Consider the following 12,444-nt stretch of genomic DNA (forward strand, 5'->3'; position numbering starts at 1 on the left):
GTTCTGTGTCTCCTGGTCACGATTGCTCGTGGCCGGCGGTCATCGCGACTGTCAGCCACGAGCATTGGCACCCATGCTGTGCAGCGGGCGTGCGCACCTGCTATCCCGACCCCACATATAGCTACGACGGCTCTCGCAGGGGAGCCAACCTGCCGCAGTATAACTGCGGCGGTTGGTCGGGAAGCAGTTTACCATAGGCACATAACAAGGATTGAGGTAGACCAAATTATGATCTGATATGCCAAAAGGTGGAAGAGGAGAAGAGCTATATGCATTCTCCACATTGGCATACAGCAAATCCAGGTCCTATACAAGGTTCTGGTATGGAAAGGGGAACGCCACACATTAGTTTTGCAGCAGTTACACCCTTAAAAATCATAGCAGACATTAAAGTTTTTGTAAACTCTGTTACACCACTTGTACCTACAGGTAAGCCTATAATAAGGCTTACCTGTAGGTACTGCAAATATCTCCTAAACTTGCAGCTTAGGAGACATTCCCTATATGCTCTGCTGCCAACGTCATCGGTGCATGCGCACTGAAGAAATGGGCTGCTGGTGCCATTTCTTCAGTACCCATGCCGTGACTGGCGGCACCCACGTGGGAGTGACATCATTGCGGCTCTGGCCAGTCACAGCGCCAGAGCCCAAGAACCCAGAAGTAACTCCGGTGAAAGATGTCGGCCGTGGGAGCGGAGTGCAAGCGGCACTGCAGGGCATTGTTCTAAGGTAAGTATTTCATAATGAGCTAGTATGCAATGCATACTAGCTCATTATGCCCTTGTCTTGCAGGGTTTGTTTGTTTTTTGGTTTATGTTTTTTTTCAGGGATTTGCCGTCAAACCAGGAAAAAATAAGAGCTCCAATAGTGTAAAACCTATTTTATTAGAAATCACCACAATAAAACTACAGGCTTAACCTCTTACATTATATAGAGCAATCATCCTTGCACCCGGAACGTTGTATTGCACTACAGTCCTCACTCCACTGTAACATGCAGGCCTCTCACCACCATTCCAGGTGTCTCGTGTGACTTGACGTCACTTCCTAACGCTCCACCTCAACATACGTTTCACCGTGATGTCTTTAAAAGGCACCTGATCACCGATGACAGGTGACCCTGCCCCTCTGTTTATTTACCATCAGCACGCGGAACCGAAGCAGTCAATTGGCAGGTGCCTAGCACCACTCAAATAACAAAGAGGCGGGTCACCTGCTGGCATCGGTGACCCCATCCCTTTATTTAAGGGCAGTGGGAACTGGACAAGGCAGTCGCTGGGAGGCAAGCGACAGGTGTGGAGCTTTACCTTTTTTTTTTTTTCAGGTCGGCGGCGTTGATTGTGGTTGATGCTGGATTTACTTCGAGGGGACATTGTTTTTGTTTTTTTTAATAAAGGACATGTCAAAAAACTGTAATCCTACCCATTCACCAAAAAAAGTGTTAAAAATAAAAAGAATGTACCCCATACACATTTACAAAGGAGGAGAGGCCAGGATCTGGGGGCCCCCCTTGTTAAACATGGGGATTGGAATAGTATTAAATAAAAAAAACACTAATTTCAGAATTCGTTTTATATCTTCGGCATTGGTTATGTATATTCATAATAGGACTGGGAGGCCATGGCATCCTTAACAACCATGAGTCGTCTGTTGTCAGCAAGATTCCCTGTTGACAGCAGTATGTAAAAAACACAATTGCCGGCATTAAAATGTTTTTTTTTTTTTTTTTTACATCAGCGTGTGGGTCCCCCCCTCAATCCATACCAGGCCCTTAAGGGAAACCCCACATCTAAAAAAATATATATAATGACGTGGGGTCCCCCCAATCAGTACCTGGCCCTTCGGGTCTGGTATGGGTTTTAAGTGGAACCCAACACCAGAATTAAAAAAAAAAAAAAAAAAAAAAAAAAAAAAAAAGACATGGGGTCCCCCAAAATCCATGTCAGACCCTTATCTGAGCATGCAAGAAAGGACTTTACCTGCAAAAAGTTGTGCATTATTTTTTTTTTTTTGACAAAAAATGGAAATTAAATGGAGCTTAGAGCCACTCTGGACACGTGCCATTACTTGTTCAATTACATCCACACAAAAGAGCATAGCAGGAGGGAATTGCTCACTAAGAGCCCTTTCACATGGGCGGTCCCCGCTCAGGTCCGCCTGTCAGTTTTTCAGGCAGAACTGATCGGACCCTCCATTCACCCTTATGGAGCGGCAGATGTCAGCAGTGATATGTCCACTGACATCTACTGCTATCCGATCCTGTCCACCAAATCCAGACGGATGGTGACCCGATTTTTGGAGGATTGGGTGAAAGCGGACAGGCAGTCCGTTTTCACCCGCTTTCCTCACAGTACACACCTCCTGTATTAGAGTGCTAACACTCTGGTCCCAACTCCAGCTAATACTTCATAAGCAGTTACAGAAAACTTCTCCTCCTAGGATAAGATTTTACATTAATAAAAGCAGACCACTGTAAACACTCCTGTCAGTGGTAAATAGTTTGTCTGATCTTTGTAATGTTCTGTTAAAAAACAGACTTATTGGATGGATCAGGTGAAAATAGGAGAGTCAAAAAGAAAAAAACTAATGCAGCCATGACATCTAAGAATTGGTAAGATGTAATAGAATAAATGGTTTGGGTTTGAGGCTGGGTTCACAATTTGCATTGCAGGAGATTGTGACCGGCTCTCTATGGAGCAGATTCACACATCTCCAGAGCGGCTCCGGTGCGAATTGCACAGGAGTCCTGTGCGTCTCTTGCTCTGTTTCAGGTCTGAAATAGGACCTGAACTGGTGAATGGAGAGCCGCTCCGTGCTCTAGTGTGAACCCAGGCTAATAATCTAAGACTGAGACAACAGGTTCAACTACCATAATGAACCACTTGAACTCTTTCCACTGGATAGAGCCCAGCAATTTTCAGAGTGAAAATCTTTTGACTGACCCAATTGTCATTCTCGCCCATTCTATTTTTTTCATGATCAGGGAATGTCTTTAGGTTTAGCAGGTCACTTTTTACCCAAAGGAAAATGGCGAGACATGGAGTATCAAGTGCGACAACGCCAACGCTTTTGCGCACAGAAGCAAACATACTAACATTTGCAAGCCTAATGCATGAAGCTGCAACTTCGGGCATACAGGAGTCTGGGGTGTGAGAAATCTTTTGCTGTATCCGAGTCCTCTCCATTCCAGTCTATGGCTGCCTCATCAAAGGAAGGCATATTGTGATCAGGCTCTGGTAGAGACAGTGGAGATAAAGAAAAAGCCTGGCATTTTGGCGCCCTGAACACGGATACCTATATTAAAAGCCTTCAGTTGTTTGAGAAATTGTGAGATAGTTGCAGAAATATCTGCCTATGTCAGGTAGGTGGTTTGATACATTCCTGAAATAAAACTAGAGCCGGATGCAGACCAGTGGTTAAAATCAGATCCTGCTCCGATGCAAGGGCAGTGTCGTCACTCTGAGGTTGAGTGTTCTACGGCCATTTGGCAGAGTGAATGCTTTCCCTTCGTTTTTGCTGTAGCTTCCCCTATATCTATGGGTGATGGATAACTCCCTGCCGAATAGGGCGCAGAATATAAGGTAAGCTTGTCTGGAAGGAAAACGCAGCAACCCAGGTGCAGACCAGTCAGTCAATCTTTGTCGCAATAGGGCAGAAGAAAGGGCCTGAATACCTTTTATAAGCACTAGACATAAGGGACAGTAAAGTGTGTAACCTGTGGTATGATGCAACACTGGTCATCCACCTGAGACTAACCTCTTAGTAGTTGCGTTTTATCGCCAAGTTTAAAACATTTACGATGTAAAGTAAAAGACATTCAGAGATACAGGATGACCCTTTGTTACATGTCCATGACACTGGTCCCTATGAAAGATCAAGGCCTCACCCATCACGGTGGGTATACCCCTGAAGGGGTCTTCAAGGTCTGGGTTCTGTAGGGATGGACCATGACCTGGCCCTGTAAAGAACCCTGCGGCTAACTACATGCACTGCACAAAGTATCAAGGTGAGAAACATTGCAGGATCCAGTGCCTGATGCCACATACAGGTTTATCCCCATGGTGAGGGGTCCAGATAGGACTCTCGGGTTTTACTGAGGTTGCACTGATTCAGATGCACTGCTTCTATTGTTGTATTAGAAGGCAGTGAAGTGGATTGAAGAATCCAAAAATAAAACTAGTTAAGATGAGAATGATTTCTCTGTAAGGGAGAAGAGGTCTATCACCTTATGACACTAGTACACTGAGGACTCACGGAGTGGGATACAGGTATAAAAAGGTGTCCAGGGAGGCAGTCGTCAAAAGCTTTGCCAGTGTCCAATTGCCTGAAGGTATGAGAATATAACCCAGGGGCTATGAATACTTAGCCTGTGTCCTGTACTGTACGATTACAAGATAGTTACAGTGCCTTGAAAAAGTATTCACATCCCTTGAAATTTTCCACATTTTGTCATGTTACAACCAAAAATGTACTTTATAGGAATTTTGTGATAGACCAACAGAAAGTGGTACATAATGGTGAAGTGGAAGGAAAATGGTTTTCAACATTTTTGCAAATAAAAAGGTGTGAAAAGTGTGGCGTGCATTTGTATTCAGCCCCCTTTACTCTGTACCCCTACCTAAAATCTAGTGGAACCAATTGCCTTCAGAAGTCACCCAATTAGTAAATATAGTTAACCTGTGTGTAGTTTAATCTCAGTATAAAGCTGTTCTGTGAAGCCCTCGGAGGTTTGTTAGAGAACCTTAGTGAACAAACAGCATCACGAAGGCCAAGGAACACACCAGACAGGTCAGGGATAAAGTTGTTGAAAATTTTAAAGAAGGGTTAGGTTATAAAAAAAAATCCAAGCTTTGAACATCTCACAGAGCATTGTTCAATCCATCATCCCAAAATGGAAAGGGTATGGCACAACTGCAAACCTACCAAAACATGGCCGTCCACCTTAAAGTGGTGTTGCGGCCGAAATTATACTTTTTAAATAAAAATACCCCTATAATACACAAGCTTAATGTATTCTAGTACAGTTAGTCTGTAAACTGAGGTCTGTTTTGTTTATAGCAGTAGTTTGTTATTTTACAAACTTACAGCAGGCCGTGGCCATCTTAAGTGTGGGCATCTGAAGCCAGACTATATTTCTTCCTGGATCTCATCCTTGCAGATCTCGCACATGCTCAGTGCAGCACAAGCAGTGTAATAGGTTTCAGGCAAGGTTTCCATAGCAACGACAGTGTGAGAGGAAGTTGCCGCCCCTTCCCAGAAGGCATTGCAAACAGGAAATAATGCGATGGGCCGCGGCCAGGGAGGAGGAAGTAAAAAATGAATACAGCAGATATACAGTAGGTGCTGAGAAATTCTTTTTTAAAATATCCAATTCGTTTACAGTGCAGTTTAGTGAGGGATGCTGAAGAGTTGTAAAAGTGGGTGGAACTACACTTTAACTGACAGGTCAAGCAAGGAGAGCATTAATCAGAGAAGCAGCCAAGAGGCCCATAGTAACTCTAGAGGAGCTACAGAGATCCACAACTCAGGTGGGAGAATATGTCCACAGGACAACTATTAGTCGTGCACTCCACAAATCTGGCCTTTATGGAAGAGTGGCAAGAAAAAAGCCATTGTTGAAAGAGCCATAAGAATTCCTGTTTGCAGAAGCCACGTGGAAGAAGGTGCTCTGGTCAGAGGAGACCAAAACTGAACTTTTTGGCCTAAAAGCAAAACACTATGTGTGGCGGAAAACACTGCACATCGCCCTGAACACACCACCCCCACTGTCCATTTGACGGTGGGCGCGCAACTAGTTAAAAGAAAATACCATGTATTATAATCCTTGTTGCCTCCCCTGCTTACCAAAGTTTTGCTGTGCAGCAATAACACCAAACATATTTCTCTCAGCACAGGTTTAACATGGCAAAAATTATTTTATTCTTAGATAAATAAACATCCTTAGAAGACGTAGTCTTTATTAATAATGAAAATTATGCAATAATTGGCAATAAATACATAACAGAAATTGTATCTAAAAAGAAACTTTATTGCTGTCTGTGCAGAGATTTTTTACATGCATTCAATGCAGACAAGCACAATACTTAAAAAAAAAAAAAAAAAAAAAAAATCTTTAATCCTCTGTGTTTATTAATATGGATTACAGAGGACTGGAACAAGGGTGCTTGTGTTTTTGACAGTCAAAAGGGTTAATGGCCTTTTTTTTTTTTGCCAAAAGAAGACAGGCAGGATTTAGAACGTAAACAAAAATGAACACAAAAATAAAACAGCTAGTTTTGGGTACAGATGAAATGTAGGACATGTCCTGACACTCACCTATTTGGTAAGGTGAACACTTTAGCCCTTGCAGAAAGGATGCCTTGATCCCACTGAATCATTGCACAAGTGTTTGGCCAGAGTCATTTTACTAAAAACATTCCAGAGAAAGAGAAATTCGCCATTTGATAGTCTGTTGCCAGTTGATAATCCTACAACCATTCACCAGCAGATGGAGATTTCGACATAGCGCTTACATACAAACCACTTCTCTGCTGGGCACACTAGTGTATACGTTTCAAAAACAAAACATCTGGACAATGCACCAGATAAAAGTTTCCATAAACATACTGTTTCAGTATGACTGGAGAACTCTAGCCCCATTAGTGCATTGTGTCTCTCTGGTGAGAGAAACACAAATATGTACAAGTTTATGTGTAGGTGTTTGTGTGCTCCTGTGCGTCCCACTGCCCATTCCTTTCCAGGATATTTTATCAGTCTCCGGTGACCTGTGTGGCTGATCCATCGGATGTTTGACCACTTGACTGGATGAACAAGGGCTGTGTGAGGTCCTGTCCGGCTGGCATGGTAACTTGCTGGATCTGGTATAGTTGCTGGAAAGAGAACAGACATTTTATAACAAAACGTATGAAAAAGGTTTACACTGTAATTTTCTATAGCAAATCATCTAACCTGTCCATCAGTGAACTGACTGAACTGCTGTTGGCCTTGCTGGACATCTGCTTGTGCAATCTGAGGGAGGAAAAAATATAAATTAAAAAAAAAAAATCATCAGTCGGGATTTTACATTTCATCTTCACTGTTACCACTTCCTGTTCAATACAGTGGCTATGGGACTGGGAGGCAGAGGAATCGTTAAGTATTTGGATGCTATAGTCTGTTTATAGTTCACAGAAAATGTGACAGGCAGGTAAGCTTAAAGCAGGGGTACTGAATTAAAGTTTGCAGAGACAGTAACATTCTCTTCCAGTAGAGGTCCAAATCTCACCCCCTCCATAGTCACATCACAGCCCCCCTCCTTAAATCACAACCCGCCCCCTTTATATTATAGCACCGCCATCACATATCATCCCCCCCCCCCCCCCCCATCACATAGCGCTCCACTCTTTACATAGCAGCCCTCCTTAACAGTACACCCCCCACCCCACCCTCCTTTACATCAGTGTGCTCATCCCCTTCCCCTCTTCTCAGCTTAGCTGGTGTGTTAGTGTTGTGCACCTGATGAACCTCCTATTCTTTTGCGCATGCAAATGGTAAACCAGCCACAGATATTCTAAGACACAATTTTTCTGTGATTAAGCCTCGGTTCACACTAGATGTGGTGTGAATTCACTGTGGATTCCGCACTGCATCAAAATCGCAAATTCGACCACCGATTGCAGAGTGTATGTTACGTTAACGACAACCCGCAAATGGTTTGCAAAATGCAGTGCTATTTGCAGAATTGGATCGCATGGGTGATGAATGAAATCCGATTCTGGTGTGGACAAAAAAAGTGTGGTGCAATTTGAGCCATACAAATCCATGGCTTAAATCGCATCCCAAAGACACTGCACGTAATTCGTGTGAATTACATGTGGTGTCCCGCACCGCATGAGTGTGGACCCAGGCTAAGAAAGCTTCCGACCATGCTTGCCGTAATCCTCTAGGAAGGATATAGACTAATTGTCTATCGTATTTTATACACAAACACCATCTGCATGATCAAACCAATAATCACCCACTAATGTATAATCAGAAAAATTGTCAAATGTCTATGGGCTTCAGACCCATACAGCAGCTTTTCTTTTGTAGTTTATGGCCTCAGCATTAACACATCTGATGAATCAAACCACTTTAGTCCTGGAGGCAACTAGCTGCAGCACAGATCTCCTCTCTTCCTGGTTTCACAGAGGACACGTAAAGCAATGGTAGCCATAGGCTGCCGTTGCTGTCATTCAACTCCTGCAAGAAGAGACAGGGGCATGGCTTACCAGTGCTGTGTGTATGGATGCACACAGCCCAGCTTGGCGTGTACCTGCATGGGTGCCCCAATAGCACATGGTTTGCTAAGGGGGCACCCGGAGGAAGAGGGGGGAAGACAGAGTCAACAGGGTACTGCCAAAGAAGAGGTAAGGAACTGCTCTGTGCAAGATCGCTGCACAGATGCGATGCATACTAGCACATTATGACTTTACCTTGCAAGAGAAAAAAAAAAAAAAACGTCCAGCGGTATACAACTGCTTCAATATAATTTTAGCCGATTGGTTACTATGCACAGCTGCTCCAGATTCTTTATGCTCCAGTGTTAGAAAATCCCCGACAATGAGCTTAGGTTCAAAATATGTCTAATGCTTTGGCTATTTAGGTCTAGGACAGCCAAAGTGATTTTGGGATATATTCTGACAGAATCAGTGTTTGCCCCTGAAGTGACATAGAAAGAATTAATTTGGCGATATAATTAGCAATGATGCAATTTAATTTAGCTATCAACACCACCAGGACTCACTGCGTGTGAAGATTAAAAAAATTACTATAGTGAACACATGAAATACTTTACCTGCTGAGCATTGGCTGCTAAGGTCTGGAGCTGCCCCTGCACCACCTGTGTCCCAGATACAGGTTGTGCAAGACGTATGTACTGCAGCTGTCCTGTGTTAAGCTGGACCTAGAAACAAAAACACATGTGTTAGTTGACCCAGTTAACACCACCTAGTTCAACAAACTTGGAAATGAAAATCAAAGCAGCCAGGTGGAAAAACCTAGGCTGAACAGTCACTGCAGCCAAATCAGATGCAGTCAGTGTTTTGGTATTCTGAAAGCAGCGGCTGTGGCAAGATATAGCTTGCTCTTGTTCAGCCCCATGGCTATGGCTAACCTTACACACAAGGATCTTTTGTGTCATACTGCACAACACAGTTTTAAGTATTAGGTGGAATTATGTTTTTCCCCCCACCAGAATACACTGATCAGCAATCACAGCCATTGGTTGCAAGCACTGACTGAATGCTGGTTTTCCAGAATGTTTGTTCGACCGGCTTCTTTTGAACACAGAGCTGTGTACACACACACACAGAAAGTTGGTCAGTTTCTGCTGAACCGGTCAATTGTCGGCACATTAGTACCAGGCTTTATGCAGATACATAAACATACATAATTGAAACTGGAATTAAACATGAATGTTTATGCAAATTCTATGCTTCAGGCAAAATGTGTGGAGGTCATGTACTCCTATTAATCTTCCAGGTCTATGGGTATCTTTAATCTGGCTCTAGGCAGCTGCCGAACATGGTACGTACTGGAATCTGCTGGATCTCTCCTGTGTTGGTGATTATTTGCTGCATAACCTGCATAGTCTGTCCTGTTGCACTCTGTCCCTGCTGTGACTGCCCTTGTGGTTGGGCCTGGAGAATCTGGACCTGCTGTCCTTCTCCAACTTGCATTGTTACTGGCGTACTCTGCACAAGAAATACAAAATTTGAAAATCAGTGACTTCAACTTGACAATTTAAATCGTTCAAATAGAGACACAGTGCAGTTCAATACATCTTAAAGTGAAATTAGCATGGGAAAAAAACTGACATGAAGAGAAACATGCAGACACCTAGGCGTTGAAAATTATTCACATCAGATACAATAATACCTCAGATTGCGAGTAACGCGGTTTACGAGCGTTTCATAATAGGAGCTATTATTTTTTTAAAATCCTTACTCCGTTTGCAAGCGTCGTCTCGCAGCAGGATTCGAGCCAATGGGGTGTGCAGTACCACATTTGAAGAGAGGTGTGGGGGCGCTGGAGACACTCGGAGACACTCGGTTCCCGGGTGTCTCCGAGCATCTCTGAGTGCTTCCGAGTGTCTCCAGCACATGCGGTACTGCATACAATAGGAGTGGCTGTGGAACGCATTCGTTTCCATAATTTACTATAGGGAAACTCGCTTTGATATATGGGTGCTTTGGATTACAAGTATTCTTCTGGAACGAATTATGCTCATAATCCAAGGTACCGCTGTATTTTACAAATATTCATGGGCCAAAAAAAAAAGTTTTATAAATGAACAAAACAATCTTAAATAAGTTTTACTTGGGGGTTTTTTGTACTCAGCAACTGATTAACAGAAAAAAGCTTCCATAAAAGAAAGCAATGAAAATCCCAAATAAAAAAGTGAGCTGCTCAGAGTGCCCCCTTCCATTTGGGACCCTAATTGAGTCCACCTCATTCACTGGGAGAGGATGAATAAAAACTTGCAGCACCCTGCAGTTTGAAGAATCCTGCTCTATGAGACAGTGGAGCCACCACCTACCAATAGATAATTTGCCCGCACTGCAGTGTGGTATGCTGTCCAACCCAGCCCATAATAATACAGCATGGGCAGGTCTTCACTTCATCACGTCTTCCTGCTTGCCCGCGCCCTATGGGCCGCACACCGGCATGATCTGTCACTGCTGTGCCTATCGGACATGGTGGAACAAAGATTGTTGTACCGGACCGCTGTGCACAGCCCTGGTAGCATGTGAACGCATCATGTCAGTTATAAACAATGGTTGTCATTCATAGCCATTTGCTTACTAGTGTGAACTCTGATCAGTCACAGTGATCGCATGGTCAATCACAGCAGACCTGTACCATGTGATAGCTGTGGCCAATCCCAGTTATCCCGATACAGTGCAATAATGATTATTTATTACAGTAATGGTCACTGTATAAGCAATCAGTTAAAAAAAAAAAAAATCCTGATTACCTCCCCTGAGCAGTACAGTGTCACTGTGTTGACACTGTACTGCTGTGGTGGCAGTATGTATAAAAAACAAAAAAAAAAAAACAAACACACATGCTGTCACCAGTCGGTGTTCCTGATCACTACCACACCAGTCATATTGTCCCTTATTACTGCCACATCAGTTATAGGGCCGAAACTACTAATCGATTAATCGACAACGAATCGATTATGAAATTAATCAATTACTATTTTCATAATTGATCAGCCAGTAACATAATGGGGTTAAAAAATAAATAAAATGAGCCCTTTATAGTACAAAAAGAGCAAATAATCACTACTGTAAATATTACTTTCACAGTTTTACAGTAAAAAATGAACCCCTTACAGTAGTGATTATTTGCTTTTTTTGTACTATAAAGGGCTAATTTTAGCTTTTTAACCCCATTATGTTACTAAACGTCTTAGACCTGGTTCACATCTATGCGTTTTTTGCAGAAACGCACTACAGTTCATTTACATGGTTTCCTATGGGACAATATACCTCAATAGAGAAGCTGCAGAGAATCATGTAATGCGTTTTTGCAGCAATTTGTGTTCTTTAATCTGCCCAACAAAAAAATGCAAAAACACAAATCGCAGTAAAATCGTGTGCGCAAAAATCAAAACGCACAGCAAAAACAGATCAAAAGCAAACTGCATAGGTGTGTACCGAGCCTTATGCTGGCCACACGGATCAATTTTCAGACGAGAATATTCAGACGAAAAATCATTGTACATTCGCTGAATGAAAGAATGTTGTTTGAAATGTTCACTTGTTTTTATCATTCTGTTTTTAAAATGAAAGTAATTTCTGATTGAAAACCACATACACTGTCTGAAAATTCCTATGACCAAGAAGTTTTCGATTATTTACAAATTTTCCTGTCACTGTGGTTGAAAATGAACGTTGATTTGACCCCATTAACGATTAGAAAAACGAACAAACGTTCTTAAAATGACATTTTTTTTTGAAGGAAGACATTGTTTGTTTTTAATAAAAAAAAATTGATCTCTGAGTCTGATATTTACCAGATTCACCCTCTAATAGTATATACAGTATATCTCTCCTCTAATAGTTTATACAGTATATCTCTTCTAATAGTATATATCTCTTCTAATAGTATATACAGTATATATCTCCTCTAATAGTATATACAGTATATATCTCCTCTAATAGTATAGACATTATATCTCTTCTGTCTGTTATTCTCAGAGTGGATTAGATATTTTGCCCCCTAACCATATAGTTGGTTATTTATATTTACCACTGCATAGAGAGATATTTAAGAATAAATTACCTTTTAAAAAAAAAAAAAACTTTACATATTAACTAAATTATACATCACACTTTTTTTTTTTTAAAGGTTATTAACCAATTAATCGAAACAATAATCGGCCAACTAATCGATTATGAAAATAATCGTTAGTTGCA

The 12,444-nt window shown here is 42.1% G+C and overlaps 1 protein-coding gene across 6 annotated transcripts in view; it reads right to left on the reverse strand.

The window, feature by feature from the left end:
- Positions 1-6,165: 6,165 nt before the first annotated feature.
- The window catches only part of NFYC (nuclear transcription factor Y subunit gamma), a 104,444-nt gene continuing 98,165 nt past the window's right edge, over positions 6,166-12,444 (reverse strand). For all 6 annotated transcript variants that reach the window (XM_073615422.1, XM_073615420.1, XM_073615418.1 and 3 more), the window contains 4 exons: positions 9,553-9,711; positions 8,814-8,921; positions 6,947-7,006; positions 6,166-6,867 (listed from right to left, as the gene is read on the reverse strand). In XM_073615422.1, coding sequence (XP_073471523.1) covers positions 6,748-6,867; positions 6,947-7,006; positions 8,814-8,921; positions 9,553-9,711 — 447 coding nt within the window. In that variant the 3' untranslated portion in view covers positions 6,166-6,747. The remainder of the gene's footprint in view (positions 6,868-6,946; positions 7,007-8,813; positions 8,922-9,552; positions 9,712-12,444) is intronic.

This window comes from Aquarana catesbeiana, linkage group LG02 (genome assembly GCF_042186555.1).
Source record: "Aquarana catesbeiana isolate 2022-GZ linkage group LG02, ASM4218655v1, whole genome shotgun sequence".
NCBI lineage: Eukaryota > Metazoa > Chordata > Amphibia > Anura > Ranidae > Aquarana > Aquarana catesbeiana.